The following is a 24,698-nucleotide window of genomic DNA, read 5'->3' as shown; positions in this document are numbered from 1 at the left end:
TCGCTGCGTAAACCAATAATAGCAGTATCTTTTAAACGGGTGGAAGCGGTTAATTTTTATTTCTGCAAATTCCGGTGTTTCATCGTTTTGTCAAAGTTTGCATTGTTTTGATACCATAATGTTATTTCTAAGCGTGTTGCAGTTGAAAAGGTTATTGTCTCTTGAGGGAAGAGCCTATCATTGATAAAATGGGCTCACTTGTGTAAAAAATAATTGCCGTTTAATAGGCTAAATCTTAATGCAGACCAATTTATGTTGGGGCAGCAAGGCTACAGCATGTGACAATTTGACAATGGTATCTAGAGATATTAATGGTCATACTGTACCTGACAACAATCATACAGTTGCTTGTGTGTGTGTGTGTGTGTGTTGTATTGATTTTTACACTCCAAAATAAAATTACTTAAAAAAGGAGAAGCAATTTACACTCGTTTTATTACCTCATATGATATTAACATTGAGTACATAGAATATAAGGGTCGTTCCACTTGAAAAAGTACAAGAAAGTATTTCGACACCCACCATCTCAGATTGTATTTAAATCATTTCTGTAGATAGAAAAAGATTAGATTAGCAATCCTGCAAAATTATTTAGTTGATCTCTGAGAAATTCATCGAATTGATTGCACCTAAATTGGCCATTTAAATGTATACGATTCGTATAATATTCAATAAATATAGTACTTCAAATCCGATTTCCACCAAATATTTTACCCTTAAATCTTTGGAGAAAATATATTTTCTATTTTATTCAATTGGTTTCTTCATACTATAAAATAATGTAATGGAATTCTAAGAAAATCGTGTCTGCTAAATTAATATGGCATAGCCATATCAGGGCCTATCACAAGGACAACTCAAGAGTATGCTATTCTGTTATTCTGAAATAGACTTCTTTAGACCCGTCTACATGGATTTATTAGACTTTTTAAAATGTAGATGTTCCAAAGGTCTGCATCAGTGGCTTGTAGGTTATGCGTGGAAGCCAGGAGATGCTAAATGTGTTTATGTTAATTAACGGTCAATTACCGTGAAACCGGCAGTTATTCGCTTGACAATCACAACTGACAGAATGTCATGACCACCACAACCCTAGGGAGGACCACACACCATATCACTTTGTGACTCTAAGTTTACTTCGATATGATGGATATTTGTAATTTGCACCACCTTTTCTTGCATAATTAATTTTTCATACACAAAAAGATCCCACCATGTCGAACAAATTAATGATCTGTCTGCATTTATACAATTGTAACGAAACTTCCTGTTTCCATCACAGCTGTCATGTTTGTTTTTTAAATATTTAGGACTTTACTGGCCTAAAAATTGTGGATGGAAATGTGGTTCCTGTTATTAGTTACAGATGATTTGGATATGAAGTGTAAAAATGCTAATATAGGTACCGTTGACTTGCATTGGATATGTGCCACAAATGCTAAAAAGAAACAGTGGCTCGGTAAACAAAACCAAAGCATCGGTTGCTGTCATACCTTGTCCATAAACTGCTTACAGGGTAAGGAAACCAATACTCAGTACGTCAGTTTGTGATTTGGGTGAACTATCCCTTTATTAACATTGAGGCTGCATAGAGTTGTTGGAGGTGAGATTGGCGCAGAGGCGGCTGGTGGGAGGAGATATAGAAGGTAGGGATCATTATAATGGCTGGAATGGGATGGATGAAATGGTACCAAACACATGGAAACAACCGGTTGGACTCCGTTCCATTGATTCCATCCCGGCCATTACAATGAGTCCGTCCTCCTATGGCTCCTTCCACCAGCCTTCTCTGGATTGTCGTGGGGTGTGGGGAGTCTGTGGGTGACTTTTGACAATTTATTTGGATTCCTCGTGTTTTACTCATTGTTAGAAAAAGGTTTTGGATGTTAGGTACTATATTTATTAAATATTATATGAATCCTATACATTTAAATGGCCAATTTGGATGCAATCAATTAGTTTAATTTCTCAGAGATAAAATTATATTTAAACAAAATATTGTTGCTGGAATGCTTATCTAATCTGTTTTTTTACTACAGAAACTATTTCGGGAACAATCTGAGATGGTTTGTGTCATGGCTTGCTGAAATGACATGGAACGACCCAGAAGATGAGATGTGAGAGGAAATGTTTTCCTGTTTTCAGATATTGCAATTTATCTACCCTCTATATGAGACCAATGCATTGCTGTTCAATTGGAAAATGGACTTAGTTTTTTGCATTATATTCACACTTAGGGGTGTACTGTGCAGCAGAGAAAGAGTTGAAAAAGTTGAACATAGGCCTGATTGTCACAGCCTGTGGTAAAAGATGTGTCCCACTAGATGGCGATCTTCACAAGCAAGTTCACAAGAGCCAGGCTGATGGGTTCATATGTTGACTGCAGCCTATTATGTGGAAGCTAAACTGTAAACTGAATATAACAAATATGTGAGAAAGCATACAAGTACATTTTGATTTTACATCTTGTTTATGAAGTGAATATAGTTATATTTTTTATCAGAAATAGTTAAAATGCCTATGTGTAACAGCATGCCCACACTATGACCAGATGGATGATGGGAGAGAAGATACGGTTATTCAAGAAAGTTAGGAGGTTCTATGTCTTCTTTGTTCCCCTCTATCCACCCTTCTTTCTCTTCATCCTCATCCACCTATCCCCCATCAGTGGCAATCCTTCTCATTGGAGTCAGAGAAATGGAATCCATCCATTTGGATCACAACAGCTCTATGCTGAAGCTACACTTCTTTATCTTGACCCAGATGACCCAGGACCTCTCTTCCTTATGAAATGACAACATAATCCACTTACATGGCCTTCAGAAAGTATTCATACCTCTACTTATTACACATGTTGTTGTGTTACAGCTTGAATTCTAAATGGCTTAAATGTATTGTGTACCTTCAATGCCCCATAATAACAAAGTGAAAACATATTTTTAGACATTTTCGAAAATGAAATACAAAAATATTATTTTCAAATGTTTTCATGCTTTGTCAAATTGGTTCTTAATCATTGCTAGGCAACCATTTTCAGGTCTTGCCATAGATTTTTAAATAGATTTATGTCAAAACTGTAACTCAGCCACTCAGGAACATTCACTGTCTTCTTGGTAAGCAACTCCAGTGTAGATTTGGATTTGTGTTTTAGGTTATTGTCCTGCTGAAAGGTGAATTCCTCTCACAGTGTCCAGTGGAAAGCAGACTGACAAAGGATTTTGCCTGTGCTTAGCTCCATTACGTTTATTTTTTATCCTGAAAAATCCCCCAGTCCTTAACGATTACAAGCATACCCATAAAATGATGCAGCCACCACAATTATGCTTGAAAATATGGAGCGTGGTAGTCAGTAGTGTGTTGTATTAGATTTGCCGCAAACATAACACTTTGTCTTCAGACAAAAATGTAATTGCGTGCAGTATTACTTTTGCAGTATTACTTTGATGCCTTGTTGCAAACAGGATGCATGTTTTGGAATATGTTTTATTCTGTACAGGCATCCTTCTTTTCACTCTGTCAATTAGGTTAGTATTGTGGAGTAACTACAATGTTGTTGAGTCATCCTCAGTTGTCTCCTCACAGTCCTTAAACTCTGTAACTGTTTTAAAGTCACCATTGGCCTAATGGTGAAATCCCTGAGCGGTTTCCTTCCTCTCAGGCAAATGGTTGGGAAGGACGTCTGTATCTTTGTAGTACTTATTGACTCAAGACATTTCAGCTTTTCATTTTAAATAAGTTGTAAAAATGTTGAAAAACATTATGTGGTATTGTATGTAGGCCAGTGACAAAATAAATCTAAATGTAATCCATTTAATTTTGGGCTGTAACACAACAAAATGTGGAAAAAGTCAAGGGGTGTGAATACTGGATAATCAAGTGGTTTGAAGCGACATAGAGATGTGACTGCATTGTACCACAGCATTGATGTGGCAATGAAGCACATCAAATTTCAAACATTTCCTCCACTTCAGCTCTCTGACTGCAGGCAAATCTCATTGATAACCGCAAAATACTGCTCTATCGAAGTGAGAGAGAGGGAGAGAGAGAAAAAGGGGTTATTACTTTCCTGTTGCACAAGAGTGCAGTTAGACATATGAAGACGACTACTTCCTTATAATTACAATGACTATAATGTGCCGATTCAATAAATCGTTCAAGTCCAATATAAGGCTGGGAGACCTGTGTGTGTGTGTGTCTGTGTGCGTAGTGTCAGACCAGTTTGTGTGTGTGTGGTGCAGCAGAGCCCCTCTCCCAGGGCCGTGCGGTAGACAGGGGACACACACACTCGGCTGCTGGGGGCCAGGTGTGTGAGCAGCGTGGACAAGGAGCCAGGGAGCAGGTATAGGGAAGAGGACGCAGGGCGGGAGGGGATCTCTGTCTCACCCATCTCCCAGCTGAGCCAGTACCCCCTCAGACCCTCTTCGTGGCCTCGCCACCGGACCTGCACCTCATCTCGCCCCACTGGGGTCAGCTGGAGGTCAGCCAGGGCAGGCAGCACTGAGATACACACAGAGATAGAGGACAAGTTAGTGTCTGTGCTTTGTTATAAAATACATAAATCACAGAACATAAAAAGAGAGGGGCCAGGCCCAAAGGTAAAAGTGGGAGGGATGGACTCCTTATAAAAGACTACGATAAATACACAGAGTATACAAAACCTTAAGAACACCTGCTCTTTCCATGACATAGACTGACGAGGTGAATCCACGTGAAAGCTATGATCCCTTATTGATGCCACATGTTAAATCCACTTCAATCAGTGTAGATGAAGGGGAGGAGACAGTTTAAAGAATGATTTTTAAGCCTTGAGACAACTGAAACATGGATTGTGTATGTCTGCCATTCAGAGGGTGAACAAAAACACACACATCTTACCCTCCTGAGTGCAGGCCTTGACAGACAAAGCCTTCTCTTTGCCAGTGGAGTACAGGGCGCTGATGGTGACCAGGTATTGTGTCTCTTGCTCTAGACCAGTGAGCAGAGTGGTATTCTGATGTCCGTGTAGCATAACCATGTGGACCTGTCCACTGGGTAGAGCGCCATACTCTATCTGGTACCTCTGGACCTGCTCAGGCTGCAGAGGACCCCAGCTCACTCGCACCCTGTCAGGACCTGAGTCTGACACCGTGACCACTGCTGGGCTCAACACCTCTAGGGTGTGTGAGAGGAGAGGACAGGGAGGAGAGGGGAGGGGGATGACAGAAAAATAAAATAATTATTATTATGCACAACAAGTTGTTCAATAATGTAAAAAGATTGTCTACCAGTGATGATTTTCTATTAGACTATTCTTATTTCATATTTCTACCGCATCACTGAACTTTATATTCCACTCCCACATTCCTGACATCTATTCCAATCCCTTTCTTTCCATCCCCTCTTCCTCCTCTCCCAGTCTCTCTTCCTCCTGCCCTCTCACCGGGTAGTGTGGTGAAGTTGGCACTGAGGGTGTTGAGGTAGTCCTGGTTGGACTTTGGGGTGAGGGAGGCAGTGTAGCTGGTGTCTGGTTGCAGACCACTCAGCTTTATCCAGCTGGCATCCCCAGGGAGGGTTCGTCTGTGGTACTGCACCCCGCTGCTGGCCCCGCCACTAGGCTGACCCTTCCCGCCACCTGGCAGCATAGAATTATAGTGGACCTCATAGAAGCCTGTGTTGGCGCTGAGGACAGGACGCCACTGCAGCACGGCACTGTGGGAGGACACCTCTACCACCCGCAGGCCCTCAGCACGGATCAGCTCTAAGAGAGAGAAAGGGGGGGGGGGGGGGGGCGGGGAGATATACACCTCAGGTGGGAAGTTTGCATGGACACTACAGAGGCTGCAATCTCAGGACTGTCTATAAATACTTGAGTCTAGAAACTCAGTTCTAGTCAAGTAGTATAGTCCCACCTCTGTAGTGTTAGAAGTGAAAACGGTATGTGTGCAGAATGGTTTTATACAATGCTGTGCTGTTTGAAGGGCAAATTGTTTTATTTCATATATTGTCATCTATTTCCTCTGTCTTTGTATCCACCCTTTGTGAGTCACTACCCCCTCCCTCCCTCCCCCCGCCCCACACACCAATGATGGCCTCCCTCAGGTCCTCTGTGATGATGCTGATGTCATCGATGTCCACAAAGTACAGGTGGGACTCGATGGGTGCGGTCACCACCCTCTGCAGCACCTGGTAGTTCCCGTGTCCTGTAGAGACAGCCAGCACGGACACGCCCGCCGTTCTCAGCTCTGCCATTGGTACATCCACCACGCCCGGCTCTACCCCATCCGTTAGCCACACCAGCACCTTAGGGAGCTTTGTTTCATCCCCAACTCCAGTCCTGGCTAGCAGCCCCTGTGCCAGTATGAGGGCAGACTCAGTGTTGGTGTCCCCCTGGAGCTGCCTGGTCCTCTGCAGTGCCCCCTGTAGGCCAGGCTGGGTGCTGTGGGCGTCCAGACCAAACTCCAGGTGTGGCTCAGTGCCCACCTGCAGCAACCCCACCCTTACCTGGCCCTGCCCAAGTGAGAAGGGGAGGAGCAGCTCAGACAGGAAGCGCAGCAGGCGAGAGAACTCATAGGATGACACACTTCCTGAAGAATCCAACAGGAGCAGGATGTCCCCTTCACAACAGTTCAGAGCTGAGTGAGAGAGAGAGAGAGAGAGAGAGAGAGAGAGAGAGAGAGAGAGAGAGAGAGAGAGATCACACTAAAGCTATTTATCCCTGATACTGTATATCTACAGAGAGAATTGTAAGCAGGCATGTGGCTGCAAGCCCAGGAACAGATTCCACAAGGCAACAAAAAAACATTTGTAATGAAAAGCTTTTCAAAACACATTGTTTGCCAATGTTATTACCTGTCGTGGTAGTTCTTTACTTGCTAATCTTCCTATGTCCAAATCTAAATATTAGCTCTTCTTTGTGTGATCAGTCAAAATAAACTTTATTGGTTTAAGCCATTTTATTCAAACACAGACTGGGATCCAAGCCATAGAACACAGGACAACACAGGACAACACAGGACAAGAGAGAGGAAAGGAAAGAGGGATGACGAGACGAGTGCTAAAATATGGATAAAGGTATGTGGTTGAGAGATGACTGTCAAGGGGAGTGAGAGAAATTAAACAGATTAAAAACTGAGGATAGTTGGAAGAAAACGGACACAAACTAGAGAAAGAGAAAAAAAAAGAGAGAGAGCGAGAGAAATATAAAAAGAGAGACAGAGAACATTATGTGCAGAGAATAGCCACAGTCTGGCCAGACGCACTCTGATGAGCACATTATAATGGTCACTGGATCTTTATTCTCAGAAACAATTTAGCCCCAGTTGCTCTCTCAACCGTCTACATACAATAATCATTTCCAGTAAAATCTAAATCGCTTCTCCTAACACTCCAGTTTCTACACCCCAGCTTCTACTAACAAAACAAAAACACACTTGCAGTAAATTCAAATATAGTAGCTCATACATTTTCATTTGTCCTGTGTCTGACTCAGCTCTCTGCTGTGTGTTACTGGTGTGATAGAACGCCCAAGAGGCTGACTGCCAAAACAGGTTGGCAACAGCTATACAGTATATGGTTGGTAAAACAGTAGACATACCTCTGTCACCTCAGAGACAAGGGCATGTCAGATGAAACCCATCTATTTTTCCATCAGCTGTCATGACCTGTTGTAACAGGTGTATAACCCTGCAGGAATGCAGGAGCAACCCAATGATTTTGCTGTTCTAACATGCTATTGGGGTGATGCACTGACATGCTCTGGTCTAGTAAGAACAATACAGGTATCATTCAATCACAAGCTGACGCCTGATGGAGGTACAGACGCAGACGCACAGACAAAGACATACACAGATGACTGCCATCATCCAAAGGCACATATACATATTATGCATATTGCGTCACTTCTTCCACACATTTTATTCCACTTCCGGCAGAGCCTTTGTTATTTTTTTATCTCCCTTTATCCCTTTCTCACTCTCTCTCTCTCTCTCTCTCTCTCTCTCAATTCAATTCAATTCAATTCAATTCAAGGGCTTTATTGGCATGGGAAACATGTGTTAACATTGCCAAAGCAAGTGAGGTAGACAACATACAACACACCCACATAATCTTCAGCTCTCTGTTCCTTTCAGAGAGCCCTCTTGGAACAACATTCCACAATCATTCAACTTGTATAGAGCGCTAGAAAATGATGGTGGTGGTAGGGAGAGAGAGGGAGGGAGGGATGAGAGGAAATGAAGGAGAACAGAGATGAGGGAGAGCAGAGCAATCAGGAGAAAGGTATCAGCCAATGTCTGAAAACAACCATACAATAGTAACTACACAGATGGAGAGGAGAGAGGAGAAGAGAGCGAGGGAGGGATGGGAATGGAGGCAGAGGCGGTATCTCCTATTAACCCCTTATAAAATAGATAGAAGCTTCGTGAAATATTTGGAGAAAGGACAGTGTAAGTACTGCGAGAAAAAGAGAAGGATCATGAGAGAGAGATCAAAGGGATTTGCAGCTCTCTTCCCTCTGCATTCCACAGTGAGCTGTAGAGAAGAAGTATGGCTTTTCCGTCAAACCCTAAGTCTCTGTTTATGTAATTAAAAAGTAGCTAAAAAACCCATTAAGCTTTGTTCCCACCTTTATGACCTGTACAAAAATGTCTCCAAAGGCTTTGCTTAATATTTTTCAAATAAACCTGAGTCATAGATCCAAATGTTTACTTTTAATTAGTTGGGGACTACCATAAGCGTGGATATATTATTACAGCTTTGTTACTGTAATTTGGCAAACAGAATGTTACCTGTTTCCAGAACAATTCTGGCCGAAGTCAGCAGGGCAAATGTTTTTCTTGAAGACAGTAATATCAATGAAAGACAGAGCTTCCATTGTCTCCCTTTCAACTGTAATGCCAAGAACGGGAAGGCTCTCTCTCTCGCTCTCTCACACACACTCACTCACTCACTCACACACACACACAAACACTTTACATGAAAAATATTAACTCTGTCAATAATACAATACACTTATACTATACCCAGTAAATAAGTTACTATTTTGCGGGTTTAGGCTATACCACACCAATAGGCCATTTGATCAGATAAATATTACCATGCATCCTAAGGTCATTGTTAGAAAAGTAATGATTATCTAATGATGTGACTGAGTATCCCGACTTTAATCAGCGCCAAATATGCAAAAGCCATCTCTCTAACCGTGACACACCTGTATAAGGTAGGCTAAACTCACCTGCGTCAGGCACAACGTTTTGTGTGTTGCTTGGCCGGTGTAACACACCGAACAGCAAACAGGAAAATCCAAACCACCCCATCATAAATTGGATAAATACGTTATGATGAAATTGATCAAACAAGTGCACCCTCAACGGGATCTTCCCATGTCACTGTCCATGGCATTGATGTCCTTCCCTTTCACATTCCCTCGAGCTTCTCATGCGCCAAGGGATCAGTCCGTTTTTAGTTGTACAGCCTAATTGTATCAAGGCTGAAAAGTCATTACGAACTACTACCCCCCCCCCCCCTCCACACACACACACACACACACACACACACACAAGGGCACTCGCGTGCGCACACACAGACAGCGGAGACCGCGTTATCCACACTACCTAATTTAAAACGTATTAGAAGGCGCGACACTCCCACTACCACAGCACGAATTTACCCCCCTCTCCACAAGATCAACTGATAAGGAAGTGCTTCTTCGATTTCATGTCCTCCTCGGCTCTGCTACTGTTTCACCCTCCAATATATTTTGGTCCTCTACTGCCCCTTCTCTTTCCCTTTCTCAAGCGTCCTCCCCTCAACAGTCAATAGTTTTTCGGCGTCACTTTTGTTGAACTTCGTCCCTGTTTCGGACATTATCCAGGATACTTCACATTAAATAGCACAAATGTGATTAAAACTTTATTGACTCCATTAGTAGGCTATTATGGTCGCTCTACACTTATACACTACATGACCAAAAGTATCCTCATCGAACATATCATTCCAAAATCATGGGCATTAATCTTAGGCCTCACTCCCCCCTATCTGAGATACCTAATGCAGCCCTTCACATACACACCCTTTCTGCCAGTCACATTCTGTTAAAGGTCCCCAAAGCACACACATCCCTGCGTCGCGCCTCTTTTCAATTCGCTGCAGCTAGCGACTGGAACGAGCTTCAACAAACACTCAAACTGGGCCGTTTTATCTCCATGTCTTCATTCAAAGACTCAATCATGGACACGCTTCTTGTGATGTATTGTTGTCTCTACCTTCTTGCCCTTTGTGCTGTGGTCTGTGCCCAATAATGTTTGTACCATGTTTTGTGCTGCTACCATGTTGTGCTGCTGTGTTTTGTATATATATATATATTTATTTATTTATTTATTTATTTTGAATCCCAGCCCCTGTCCCTGCAGGATGCCTTTTGCCTTCTGGTAGGCCATCATTGTAAATAAGAATTTGTTCTTAACTGACTTGCCTAGTTAAATAAAAATACAAATATGGAGTTGGTCCCCCCTAAAACAGCCTCCACTCGTCTGGGAAGGCTTTCCACTAGATGTTGGATCATTGCTGTGGGGATTTGCTTCCATTCAGGTACAAGAGCATTAGTGAGGTCGGGCGCTGATGTTGGGTGATTACGCCTGGCTAATGGTCGGTGTTTCCAATTCATCCCAAAGGTGTTCGATGGGGTTGAGGTCAGGGCTCTGTGCAGGCCAGTCAAGTTCTTCCACAGCGAACTCAACAAACCATTTCTGTATGGACCGCGCTTTGTGCAGTGGGGCATTGTCATGCTGAAACAGGAAAGGGCCTTCCCCAAACTGTTGCCACAAAGTTGGAAGCACAGAATAATCTAGAATGTAATTGTATGCTGTACTGTTAAGATTTCCCTTCACTGGAACTAAGGGGCCTAGCCCAAAGCATGAAAAACAGCCCCAGACCATTATTCCTCCTCCACCAAAATGTACAGTTGTCACTATGTATTGGTGCAGGTAGCGTTCTCCTGGCATCCGCCAAACCCAGATTCGTCCATCAGACTGCCAGATGGTGAAGTGTGATTCATCACTCCAGAGTACGTGTTTCCACTGCTCCAGAGTCCAATGGTGGCGAGCTTGTTGCTACTAGATATTTCCACTTCACAATAACAGCACTTACAGTTGACCGGGGCAGCTCTAGCAGGGCAGAAATTTGATGAACTGACTGGTTGGAAAGGTGGCATCCTATGACAGTGCCACGCTGAAACTCACTGAGCGCTTCAGTAAGGCCATTCTACTGCCAATGTTTGTCTATGGAGATTGCATGGCGGTGTGCTCGATTTTATACACCTGTCAGCAACGGATGTGGCTGAAATAGCAGAATCCACTAATTTGAAGGGGTCCTCACATACTTTTGTATATATAGCAATACCTGAACCCCCTTCAGTGAAAGGGTTTGTGCTCTACTCAGGGATGGGAGGAGCAGTGTTCGGGCATGTCCTGAGACAATGCAGACTAACAGGGTGGAGTGGCAGCAAACTATTAATTGCAATAAACACCTAAGAGCCTTTTATTTTGATTGTTGCACTGACTCTATGCACACTCACAGGACTCTCTACACAGTCACACAATATTGAATTAGCATATTTTATAAACAAAACATACCTGCCCAGACCCACTAGCCTCCACCCCTATGTCCAGCGCCCTTATCACTTTCCTACACATGGCCACAAGCTGCACGATTTTGTTTCTCTCTGTCGCCCACGCACTTTACATTTTTAGATAAAGCAGTTGACCTTTCCATTGCATGAACGACAGAGGATTGGCTCATTTTCAGTTTGAGTCAACGTTTTTTAAAGATAATTGATGAAAAGAGTTTTGTCCAACCCATCGGGTATCTCAGTGCACCCTCACATGTCATGTCTTGAAATATACAGACAGACAAAATAAAAGTACATTTACATTGCATTACCTCTGACATCTATCTCTCCACCTCCACCCAAAACCTTTGAATTTTGTAACATTCCCAGAAGGCATTAGTCATTAGTAGTTTTACACTTCAGACATGACTCTACCCCTGTGCTGTAGAATTTATCTTCTATAATAAATTCTGTACATTCATTTATACTGGATTAAGTGTACATTTTTGTTAAATGTAATCTCATTAGTGATGTTCTGACATTTTCTCCATCTTGTTCTTTTAAAATTTGGTTCCAATAGTTTATATTTATATCTAAGAGATTGTCAGTTGGAAAGGCTCTCTGCAAGCTTTTGTATAGCTTACCTATCATATGAATATAATTTTCTTACTCGAATAGGATTCCCTCAAGATTGCGCTGATGTCCGAATGACTTCAAAATTAATTAAAACTTTTAAGTTGGATGTATTTGAAAATATATACATTGGTCAACCCAAAATCGCTTTTTACAGTTTACCACAATTGTTTACACATGTTTTTCCCAAACTCTAAACACAAAACACAAACTGCAAAACTCTAGCAAAAGCAAACACTGCATTCAAAACTATTCTCTTTACCAAATGTTTTTTTTGCATCAAAATTACATACACGTGTCATGTGAATAGATCTGTCTAACAATCAACAACACACTGTGCTCAACACAAAGCACTACTATGAGAAAAACGAAAAAAGACATTAGGCTGCATCCTGCCTCTCATTTTGGTCTGGCCACAGTACCTCATCTACATCACAAGTGATGTTCTCCCTGGCCACAGCACCTCATCTACATCACAAGTGATGTTCTCCCTGGCTAAACAGCACCTCATCTACATCACAAGTGATGTTCTCCCTGGCTAAACAGCACCTCATCGACATCACAAGTGATGTTCTCCCTGGCCACAGCACCTCATTTACATCACAAGTGATGATCTCCCTGGCCACAGCACCTCATCTACATCACAAGTGATGTTCTCCCTGGCTAAACAGCACCTCATCTACATCACAAGTGATGTTCTCCCTGGCTAAACAGCACCTCATCTACATCACAAGTGATGTTCTCCCTGGCCACAGCACCTCATCTACATCACAAGTGATATTCTCCCTGGCTAAACAGCACCTCATCTACATCACAAGTGATGTTCTCCCTGGCTAAACAGCACCTCATCGACATCACAAGTGATGTTCTCCCTGGCCACAGCACCTCATCTACATCACAAGTGATGTTCTCCCTGGCCACAGCACCTCATCTACATCACAAGTGATGTTCTCCCTGGCTAAACAGCACCTCATCTACATCACAAGTGATGTTCTCCCTGGCTAAACAGCACCTCATCTACATCACAAGTGATGTTCTCCCTGGCCACAGCACCTCATCTACATCACAAGTGATATTCTCCCTGGTTAAACAGCACCTCATCTACATCACAAGTGATGTTCTCCCTGGCTAAACAGCACCTCATCGACATCACAAGTGATGTTCTCCCTGGCCACAGCACCTCATCTACATCACAAGTGATGTTCTCCCTGGCCACAGCACCTCATCTACATCACAAGTGATGTTCTCCCTGGCTAAACAGCACCTCATCTACATCACAAGTGATGTTCTCCCTGGCTAAACAGCACCTCATCTACATCACAAGTGATGTTCTCCCTGGCCACAGCACCTCATCTACATCACAAGTGATGTTCTCCCTGGCTAAACAGCACCTCATCTACATCACAAGTGATGTTCTCCCTGGCTAAACAGCACCTCATCGACATCACAAGTGATGTTCTCCCTGGCCACAGCACCTCATCTACATCACAAGTGATGTTCTCCCTGGCTAAACAGCACCTCATCTACATCACAAGTGAAGAGGCATGGAGGGGATGGAGGTCATAGTCCTGAAAAAAACTCTTTAGGAATGAGGGATATGGTGGGAGGTATAGAACAATAAATTGTGGGTGGTCGATGAACCAGTTGCGGACCAGAGCAGCCCGGTGGAAACTCACGTTGTTCCAGATGACAACATACCTGGGCTGCTCTGGTCCACCCCTCTGCTCGGCTGGAATGAGGATGACATGTAGTGTGTCCAGGGCGGTGTTGTAGGGATCAAGGTTGGCATGGTGATGGAGGACGCCTTGCTGTCTAATGGCTGCACACATGGTGATATTCCCTCCACGCTGTCCAGGGACATTCACAATGGCATGGTGGCCAATAATGTTCCGTCCCCGTCCCCTTCTTTTGGCTAGGTTGAAGCCAGCCTTATCAATGTAAATATAAACGTGCTGAATTGTGACATAGACCTAGAGCAGTCAATATGGTGAGGCACAAAACACTGGATTACGGTACTGTAATGTGTCTGTACAGTGCCGATATGATAGTAAATTCACAGTATAGTACTTACTTGCACATATTCATAGCGCTGTTCCTTAACCCTCTCTGTGTTTCTCTCAAATGGCACCCTGTAGACCTGCTTCATCCGGATTTGGTGTGTAGACAAGCCCACCTGGTGAATGTTATTGAATATTGTGTTGTCTGCAATTATGTGGTTTTGGATTTCCCGTAGTGTAATGGTATTGTTTGCCACCACCATGTTCACAAAAGCGGTCTCCAGTTCTGGTGTGAACAGCCGGTGTCTTCCACCATAGTCGGGCCATCTACTGCATCTTGCCTATGCCGCTCTGTACCATCACTCATTCATATATCTTTATGTACATATTCTTTATCCCTTTACACTTGTGTGTATAAGGTAGTAGTTTTGGAATTGTTAGTTAGATTACTCGTTGGTTATTACTGCATTGTCGGAACTAGAAGCACAAGCATTTCGCTACACTCGCATTAACATCTGCTAACCATGTGTATGTGACAAATAAATTTGATTTGATTTGATTTGATCTAAGTTCTGAAGAAGATCCACAAATATGATATGACTGGTTTCAGTGAGCTAAAATAATATATTTTCTTTCATTATGAAATTACATTAGCGTAACATTGGCCAACAATCACTGAGTAACATAGGCCTACTGATATGCCGGACTGCAGTATACTACGGTATACATACATAAAGAGCATATTGTAGATGGTAGGTAATTTACTGGTTGTCATTTCTGAATGTACGGATGATAGATGAAATCGTGTAGCGGCTCAGGTTGGCCTGAACTCTCTGCCCAGCCTCCCTCATACTCAATACATGGTTGGGCACACGGTAAACCAATGTGGCCCTGATCTCGTCTGAGACAACTGTCCTTCCTCGTCCTCGTCCTCCTCTTCCTCCTCTTACTTTCACTCCTTCACCTCTAGCTCTTGTTTCACCATTGACTTCCATTTTCCTCCAAAACAGGAGAGCTCATTTGTGGCCTATTATAGAGCTAAAGCTTTGATTTCTAAGTGAACAATTCAGCAACTAGTGTTTACACCTGTGAGGAGTGGGTGTTGCCAATTGGTGTATAGAGCTTGGCATTGTGATTGGCATTGCTTTCTAAAGGGACTAAAGAGATTTTAATTTTGAATGTTGTGCCTAACGTAGAGAACTGTGTGTAGTGTTTTGCAAAAGGTGTGATATAGAATTGAAAACTGAGTGTAAAGCAGGAATTGTGCTCGCAATTTTGCAGAGTTGGTGTAGGGATTTAGACTTTCAGGTTTCGGTGATTGTGTTTCAAGGTCCAATTTTAGTGTGTAAACAATTGGGAAAAACTGTAAAGCTGTCATGGAAGTATATATCTATCCAATTACCAAGTCATTTATGGTTTCTTTGCCTTCAGTTTTCCATGTGGGGCAATTTGTCGATTCATTCTTAAAAGCTATTCAAGGATTGTTCCTTAAGGTTGTGTTTCTAGGGAGGGATATTGGTTCTTGTAAAATTCATTTTCCCCATATAGTTATAGTGTTCTTAACTATGAAGTTTTTAATGTTTTCAGCTTTATCCTTTGAAAACCACCCTCAGACTTTTTATTCTATGAGTTTAATTTGCCCTACCTGCTGCTAGCCTAGTGGTTAGAGCATTGGGCCAGTTAACTGAAAAGTTGCTAGATCAACTCCCTGAGCTGACAAGGTAAAAATCTGTTGTTCTGCCCCTGAACAAGGCAGTTAATCCACTGTTCCTAGGCCATCATTGTAAGAATTTGTTCTCAACTGACTTGTCTAGTTAAAGAAAGGTTACATTTAAAAAATATATATATAAAGTCTTATGACCGAGTATACTTTTTTAAAGAATGTCTTTGGTGGGGCAATTGGTATTACCGGAAATAAATACCAAACTTTGGCAGCCATGCTACTCTAAAGAGGATTTATGGGAAGATTCTTCCATTGAATTAAATCTGCTTTCTTATGGTTGAGTAGTGGAATAAAGTTATCTTTATATATTTGTTGTCACTTATTAAGCATCCTAAGTATTTAATATGTTTTTGTGGTCCACTTGAAGGATTGCTGTAAATCGTGAGTTATTACTAAGAATTTTCATTATTGCCATTATTTCATTTTTCCCCACTTTCCCCAGTTTTTATAACCAGGGTTTTTTGCAAATAAGTTTAGTTTATATTCATGTTTACCAATCCTGATTATTTCTGCAAGCGGTTCAATTGCCAGTGCAAACAAGAGGGGGGAGAGGGGGAATCCTTGTTTTGTACCCTTTTCTAAAGCAATTTAATCAGATGATGTATTATTTGTGTATATTTTAGTTTTAGGATCATTATACAATATCTGTATTTCATTTATAATTTTAGCTGGAAAATGGAAAAGCTTCCAAAATTTTGACTAGAAACGGCAATTCAAGACGATTGAAAGCCTTTTCCGCCTCAACAACTATTATTGATAAATCTATATATGTTTTCTTGATGTATTGTATTAAACTGAAACATGTTCTTGTATTTGTTTGTAAGTGTCTATTTTTGATCAACCCTATTTGATTGATATGTATCAGGTCTGGTAAGACCTTTGCCATTATTTTGCTTATAAGTTTAGCTATTATTTATTGTCACATTTTCTTACATTTATGGGTCTATAATCAGCAGGGGATTCTCCAAATCCTCCTGGTGTTTAATATAACTGAAATAACTGTTTGATACATGGAACTAGGAAGTACTAAATTAAGTCATGTGTGTTGTAATTGTTGTAAATAGGGGGGCTACTTTGTCCCAAAATGTTGAGTAGAATTCTATGGGAAAGCCATCCATTTCGGGTGCTTTTCTCCGTGCAAATGTTTTAACAGTATCTAATATTTATTTCTGGGTTATCTCTTTTTTTAATTATTATTTTTGTCTGCTGATAGTTGCTTCAGAGTTGTTGATTGTTTAAGAAGGCTCTAGGATCCGTCCCACTATTGTTTCATTCAGATTGATATACATTTTCATCAAAACTTTTAAAATTGTCATTAATCACATTGTTGTTTGTAATTACCGCTGTTGTATCTTTTACAATTATGATTGGTTTAGCATGTATTCATTCTGTAAGAGCTGCAAGATATTTAGCAGTTTTTTTTGCCAATAAATAGTATGCTTTATTTGAGTTGAACCTATAGTTGTTGGCTCTCTTCAGCAGTAAAGGATCCTATTCCTGCTTATGTTCAGACATTTTATTTTCTTCTTTACCCTGTAAAGATTTTAGAAATTTTAATTTCTAAATCAGATAAAACTTTTGCAGAGTATGATATCATTCCCCTAATGTATATTTTAAAGGCATCCCAAATGATATCGGGGGTCGGCTTTTCTTTGTCCTCTATGTCTACATTTGTAATGGTAAACGTTTTTATTTTTCCATTTACGTATTTAATACAATTCTGTCGCTAAATGTATTTTCTATTGGTGTAATTAAGCATTATACTGGAGAATGATCCGATATCACTATATAATTCATTTTGAATCCAGTAAATTGTTAAGTGCATTTTTGGAAGTAAAAATGCAGTCAATTCTTGAATAGCTTTTCTTACTTTGAGAAAAAAAAGGGATTTTGTAGTTGGGAATAGTAATCTCTAGGTGTCCTGTAAATTATTTGTAGAGATTTCATTTTTCAGCTTCTTTGGAGTCTCCCATACATTTGCTTTTCTTATTACAGTTTTTGACAAATGCATACACATGATTTCTGAAACTATGACTCCTTTTCTATGACTCTACACACAAAACCCCAAAACACACACATAACATGCAAAACGTCACACATCTCTTGCAAAACCAAAGACTTCATTCAAAACTATTTTAACTCTTCTCAAAATTGTGTTTTTGCATCAAAACTCTACACACAAACCATGAAATGATAAGCTCTTATACACATCAACTACACACAGATGTGACAAATGTAAAACACTACTATCTTGTGGCTTTTCCATGTTCAGTGGAGTTCACGGCAGTTTGTCATAGCACTCACACGTACATGTGCACAAATATATTCCGTATGTATGCATATTCAGCATATATTTACACTATAAACAGAAATGCAAAAATTGATTTCAGGATGAACAGTAACAGACAAAACAAATACAGTAGAAGATAAACAAATAGGCTAGTTACTATAAAGAAAAAACAATGCATCCTGTCTCCTATTTGGGTCTGGCCACAGCACCTCATCAACATCACAAGCTATGTTCTCTCTGGCTAAACAGCGGGGGAAGTAGCGTCTGGAGTGGCGTATTCAGCCCTGGCATGCCCCCTTTCTATGTCACCACAGGCCTCCTCCATCGCCTGGAAAAGGGGTATGCGTTGGTGGGGTTGGTGATCGTATACCTTCCAACGCCACGCCAAAAATAACTCTTCTATTCAAATCAAATGTATTTATATAGCCCTTCTTACATCAGCTGATATCTCAAAGTGCTGTACAGAAACCCAGCCTAAAACCCCAAACAGCAAGCAATGCAGGTGTAGAAGAACTGTGTCTAGGAAAAACTCTAGAAAGGCCAAAACCTAGGAAGAAACCTAGAGAGGAACCAGGCTATGAGGGGTGGCCAGCCCTCTTCTGGCTGTGCCGGATGGAGATTAAAACAGAACATGGCCCAGATGTTCAAATGTTCATAAATGACCAGCATGGTCAAATAATAATAATCACAGTAGTTGTCGAGGGTGCAACAGGTCAGCACCTCAGGAGTAAATGTCAGTTGGCTTTTACTTTCTTTTTGAGAGTATCTCTACCCCTCTTGCTGTCTCTAGAGAGTTGAAAACAGCAGGTCTGGGACAGGTAGCACGTCCAGTGAACAGGTCAGGGTTCCATAGCCGCAGGGAAAACAGTTGAAACTGGAGCAGCAGCACGGCCAGGTGGACTGGGGACAGCAAGAAGTCCTCATGCCAGGTAGTCCTGAGGCATGGTCCTAGGGCACAGGTCCTCCGAGAGAGAGAAAGAAAGAGAGAAAGAGAGAATTAGAGAGAGCATACTTAAATTCACACAGGACACCAGATAAGACAGGAGAAATACTCCAGATATAACAAACTGACCCTAGCCCCCCGACACAAACTACTGCAGCATAAATACTGGAGGCTGAGACAGGAGGGGTCAAGAGACTGTCCCCATCCGATGATACCCCTGGACAGGGCCAAACAGGCAGGATATTGGGTTTAGAAATTGAGAATATGGTGGCAGGTTGAGCATCAAACGGATGGTCAATGAACCAATTGCGGACCAGAGTAGCCCGGTGGAACCTTACGTTGTCCCAGATGACAACAAACCTGGACTGCTCTGGCCCATTCCTCTGGTCATTGGGAATGAGAATTTTATGCAGGGTGTCAATGAAGGTGATAATGTGGGCAGTATTGTAAGGACCAAGAGTGGCATGATGATGGACACTGTTCTAACTAATGGCTGCACACATTGTGATGTTGCCACCACGCTTTTCAGGGACATTGACAATGACGCGGTGTCCTATGAGGTTTCTTCCCCTGCATCTTGTTTTGGCTAGGTTGAAGCCGACCTCATCAATGTAGACGAAATCATGATGCTCTGCAGCAGCATCTAATTTCATAACCACCTGAAACAGACAAGACAAAACATTATTGGATGACAGTATGAATAGACATAGAGTAGTCAATATGTAGCACAATACACGGGAATACAGTACTAATGACAGGATAGTATAGCTTACTTGTACGTATTCATAGCGCAGTTGTTACACTGTCAGAATTTTGCTCAAATAGTACTCTGTGGAGCTGCTTCATATGAATCTGATGCCGTTTCAGGAGACGGCCAAGTGCGGATAAACTCACCCTATTTATGTTACTGAATGTTGTGTTGTCAGTGATGTGGTGTTGCAGTTGTCTTAAACGTATGCGGTTGTTTGAAATGACCATATTCGCTATGTGTTGTTCCTGCTCTTCTGTCAACAGCCGGTTTCTTCCTCCATTAAAGGGTCATCTAGCAATTCTGCAAAACATGATGTGAATGGTTAGGGTGCAAGATTTCTTTCAGTATGAAATGAAATGTTACTGTAGTGCTGTAAGTGTTGCAGTGCTGTACGTACAGTAGCATGGTTTGGAGGGTAGGTTTACTTACCTGTTCTCATTTCGAAATGCCCAAATGACAGTTGCTGCAGTGTTGCGGCTGAAGTTAGGCTGGACCCTCTGCCCAGCCCCCCTGAAACTCAAACCATGGTTGACCACACGGTCAACCAAAGTGGCCTGGATCTCATCTGCAAATGTTCTCCTTCCTCCACTTCTTTGGCCCACTCCTCGTCCTCGTCCTGGTCGTCCTTCTCCTCCTCCTCTAACTCTCTCCAAAATTGGCCTCCATTGTTGTCCAAACCAAGAAAGCCAACCTGAAGCCTATTTATAGTGCTCAAGCTCTGATTTCTAAGTGAAGAAATTAGCTATAAGTGTTTTCACAAGTGAGTCCTGGGTGAAGGTAATCGGTAAATGAGTGTGGCATTTGGAATGCCAGTGTTTTACAAATAAAACACAAGACCTGTTAGTTTTGAATGATGTGTCTAATGTAGAGAACTGTGTTTAGTGTTTTGCAAAAAGTGTGTTTTACAATTACAAACGGAGTGTAAAGCAGATACTGTGCTTGCAGATTTGCAGACTTGGTCTGAGGATTAGGTACATGAGTTTATGGTTTCACTGAGTGTGCCTCAAGTACCACTTTCAGTGTGTAAGCGACTGTAAAAAAAACTTTACAACGTCTGTCAATCTTATCAAATGTATGTCTTAGTTCACCTGCTAAAATGATACTTCCTGTCTGGATTTGTTCTAATATAGTTTGAATTCTATCAAAAACACCAGATATGGCTCCTGGTGGGATATACAATGAAATCAATGTGTATTTTTCACCATGTAAGGTACAATTCAATATTAGAAAACAGCCTTCTTGGTCCATATGCTAGGATATAAGGGGAAATGGTTTATTCTTATTTATCAGGATACCTTACACAACTGCTGTTACTACAGTAGTTGGCGGTATAGGCTTCTCCAACCCAGCTGCTCTGTAAATGTTCAACTTATTTTTTTTATTTTTTATGTAACTCATGCAAAAAAAAACATATCTGCTGACAATCTCTTTAGGTGTTCGGGAACTATTTGCTATTTTCCCCCATCATGGAGCCCTTGGACATTTCATGTGATACATTGGATTTTGTTGGTCTGTATTTGTATACAATCAAACTTATTCTTATCTGTTCTGTCTATCATTGAAGAACCCAATAAAAAAAATTAACAGAGTGTGGTGGGCATTCCATAGAATGGGAAGATCCTAGTATACATACATAGTTATTGTACAAATTACATACAGTGCCTTCAGAAAGGATTCAGGCCCCTTGACATTTTCCATATTTTGTTACATGTTAGCAAATGTATAAAAAATCTATTTAAAAAATAAATACCGTATTTACATAAGTATTCAGACCCTTTGCTATGAGACTCGAAATTGAGCTCAGGTGCATCCTGTTTCCATTGATAATCCTTGAGATGTTTCTAGAACTTGATTGGAGTCCACCTGTGGTAAATTCAATTGGTTAGACATGATTTGGAAAGGCACACACATGTCTATATAATGTCCCACAGTTGACAGTGCATGTCAGAGCAAAAAACAAGCCATGAGGTTGAAAGAATTGTCCTTAGAGCTCCGAGACAGGATTGTGTCAAGACAGATCTGGGGAAGGGTACCAAAACATTTCTGCAGCATTTAAGGTCCCCAAGAACACAGTGGCCTCCATCATTCTTAAATGGAAGAAGTTTGGCTGCCCGGCCAAACTGAGCAATCGGGGGAGAAGGGCCTTGGTCAGGGAGGTGACCAAGAACTTGATAGTCAAACTCTAGAATTACTCTGTGGAGATTAGAGAACCTTCCAGAAGGACAACCATCTCTGCAACACTCAACCAATCAGGCCTTTATGGTAGAGTGGCCAGACGGAAGCCACCCCTCAGTAAAAGGCACATGACAGCACACTTGGAGTTTGCCAAAAAGGCACCTAAAGACTCTCATACCATGAGAAACAAGATTCTCTGGTCTGATGAAACCAAGATTGAACTCTTTGGCCTGAATGCCAAGCGTCACGTCTGGAGGAAACCTGGCACCATCCCTACCGTGAAGCATGATGCTGGCAGCATCATGCTGTGGGGATGTTTTTCAGTGGTAGGGACTGGGAGACTAGTCAGGATCGAGGCAAAGGTGAACAGAGCATAATACAGAGAATTCCTTAATGAAACTTAGGATCTCAGACTGGGACAAAGGTTCACCTTCCAACAGGACAACGATCCTAAGAATACAGCCAAGACAACGCAGGAGTGGCTTCGGGACAATTCTCTGACTGTCCTTGAGTGGCCCAGCCAGGGCCCGGACTTGAACCCAATCAAACAGCTCTGGAGAGACCTGGAAATAGTTGTGCAGCAACGCTCCCCATCCAACCTGACATAGCATGAGAGTATCTGCAGAGAATAATGGGAGAAACTCCCCAAATACAGGTGTGCCGAGCTTGTAGCGTCAAACCCAAGAAGACTCGAGGTTGTAATCGCTGCCAAAGGTGCTTCAACAAAGTACTGAGTATAGGGTCTGAATACTTATGTAAATGTGATATTTCAGTTATTTATTTGTAAAAAAATTAGCAAAAATGTCTAAATCTGTTCTTGCTTTGTCATTATGGGGTATAGTGTGTAGACTGATAAGGAGAAACAAACATTTAATACATTTTAGAATAAGGGTGTAACTTAACAAAATATGGAAAAAGTCAAGGGGAATACTGAATACTTTCCGAATGCACTACATTTCCTCTTTAATAGTTTTTTTTTCAGTGTCCATGTATCTCATTGGCATCGGCCAATTCTATTATTACTTCCTAGAGAAGAACAGTTACTTGGGGACAATAGTCTAGATTATATTGGGGGGACGGAAAGGAATATTGCCTCAATTTACGATAAGCCGGTCTTGGGCATCACTGTATGTAGCCTAGTGTGTTTATCTGTTTTTTCCGCTTCTGCCTCTCCTCAGCGCACTGGGCTCTTTTTCAACTGGAAATGTTTCCTGCATCCTGTTCAGGTCTTCATCTGCGGTGTGAAATCTAATCTCTGTGTTCCCTTTCCACAGTACTGCCGGGAATCTGAGTTTAGACTTGATTCCTTTTTCCTCCAGTACCTGTATGATCAGAATGAATTGCTGGAGTTTTTTTCCTCAGTCTAGCATACACGTCCTGGACAAATCAAATGGACTGGCCCTGGACCTTGATCTCTGTTCGCTTCTTTGCCCTCAGAATGTTAAATTTGGTCTGATAGTTCCACAGATTAAAGATTACCATGCAAGGGTATTTAGCGTTCTTCTGCTTCACGCCGATCCGATAGCATCGCTCCAGATCCTCTGATATCAGCTTGATCACGGAGCTGGAAAGATCTCCAATATTCTCAGATTATTTAGTCTCGATCTGATTTCTGGCTGATCCAGTTCATCTTCTAAAGTTTGCACCTTTGTTTCCAGAAGGTCCATTTTGTTGTCTTGTTCATCCATGAGCCCACCATATACAGTGCCTTGCGAAAGTATTCGGCCCCCTTGAACTTTGCGACCTTTTGCCACATTTCAGGCTTCAAACATAAAGATATAAAACTGTATTTTTTTGTGAAGAATCAACAACAAGTGGGACACAATCATGAAGTGGAACGACATTTATTGGATATTTCAAACTTTTTTAACAAATCAAAAACTGAAAAATTGGGCGTGCAAAATTATTCAGCCCCTTTACTTTCAGTGCAGCAAACTCTCTCCAGAAGTTCAGTGAGGATCTCTGAATAATCCAATGTTGACCTAAATGACTAATGATGATAAATACAATCCACCTGTGTGTAATCAAGTCTCCGTATAAATGCACCTGCACTGTGATAGTCTCAGAGGTCCGTTAAAAGCGCAGAGAGCATCATGAAGAACAAGGAACACACCAGGCAGGTCCGAGATACTGTTGTGAAGAAGTTTAAAGCCAGATTTGGAAACAAAAATATTTCCCAAGCTTTAAACATCCCAAGGAGCACTGTGCAAGCGATAATATTGAAATGGAAGGAGTATCAGACCACTGCAAATCTACCAAGACCTGGCCGTCCCTCTAAACTTTCAGCTCATACAAGGAGAAGACTGATCAGAGATGCAGCCAAGAGGCCCATGATCACTCTGGATGAACTGCAGAGATCTACAGCTGAGGTGGGAGACTCTGTCCATAGGACAACAATCAGTCATGTATTGCACAAATCTGGCCATTATGGAAGAGTGGCAAGAAGAAAGCCATTTCTTAAAGATATCCATAAAAAGTGTCGTTTAAAGTTTGCCACAAGCCACCTGGGAGACACACCAAACATGTGGAAGAAGGTGCTCTGGTCAGATGAAACCAAAATTGAACTTTTTGGCAACAATGCAAAACGTTATGTTTGGCGTAA

The 24,698-nt window shown here is 41.7% G+C and overlaps 1 protein-coding gene and 1 pseudogene across 1 annotated transcript; both read right to left on the bottom strand.

Annotated features, from left to right (window-relative positions):
* Positions 1-417: 417 nt before the first annotated feature.
* LOC110494367 (von Willebrand factor A domain-containing protein 1) lies at positions 418-10,044 on the bottom strand. The gene is made up of 5 exons (XM_036950426.2): positions 9,212-10,044; positions 6,060-6,611; positions 5,420-5,737; positions 4,876-5,151; positions 418-4,497 (listed from the first exon to the last, which is right to left on the bottom strand). The coding sequence occupies exons 1-5, from the start codon at positions 9,294-9,296 to the stop codon at positions 4,154-4,156; spliced, it is 1,575 nt and encodes a 524-aa protein (XP_036806321.2). The 5' UTR covers positions 9,297-10,044; the 3' UTR covers positions 418-4,153.
* A 1,503-nt stretch (positions 10,045-11,547) lies between these two features.
* On the bottom strand, positions 11,548-15,065 carry LOC149976062 (uncharacterized; annotated as a pseudogene).
* Between the last annotated feature and the right edge of the window lie 9,633 nt (positions 15,066-24,698).

Source organism: Oncorhynchus mykiss, chromosome 17 (genome assembly GCF_057628025.1).
Source record: "Oncorhynchus mykiss isolate SJ-2025 chromosome 17, ASM5762802v1, whole genome shotgun sequence".
In the NCBI taxonomy this organism is placed as follows: Eukaryota; Metazoa; Chordata; class Actinopteri; order Salmoniformes; family Salmonidae; genus Oncorhynchus; species Oncorhynchus mykiss.
The sequence above is the reverse complement of the archived record's forward strand: the minus strand, read 5'-3'. Positions and strand labels throughout refer to the sequence as shown.

Excerpts from the sequence above, each read along its gene's own strand:
- LOC110494367 (XM_036950426.2), bottom strand. The coding sequence starts at position 9,296 with ATGATGGGGTGGTTTGGATTTTCCTGTTTGCTGTTCGGTGTGTTACAC. Across the intron at positions 5,152-5,419 it reads CAACTTCACCACACTACCCG|AGGTGTTGAGCCCAGCAGTG; the intron begins GTGAGAGGGCAG and ends CACACACCCTAG. Across the intron at positions 4,498-4,875 it reads CAAGGCCTGCACTCAGGAGG|TGCTGCCTGCCCTGGCTGAC; the intron begins GTAAGATGTGTG and ends TGTGTATCTCAG.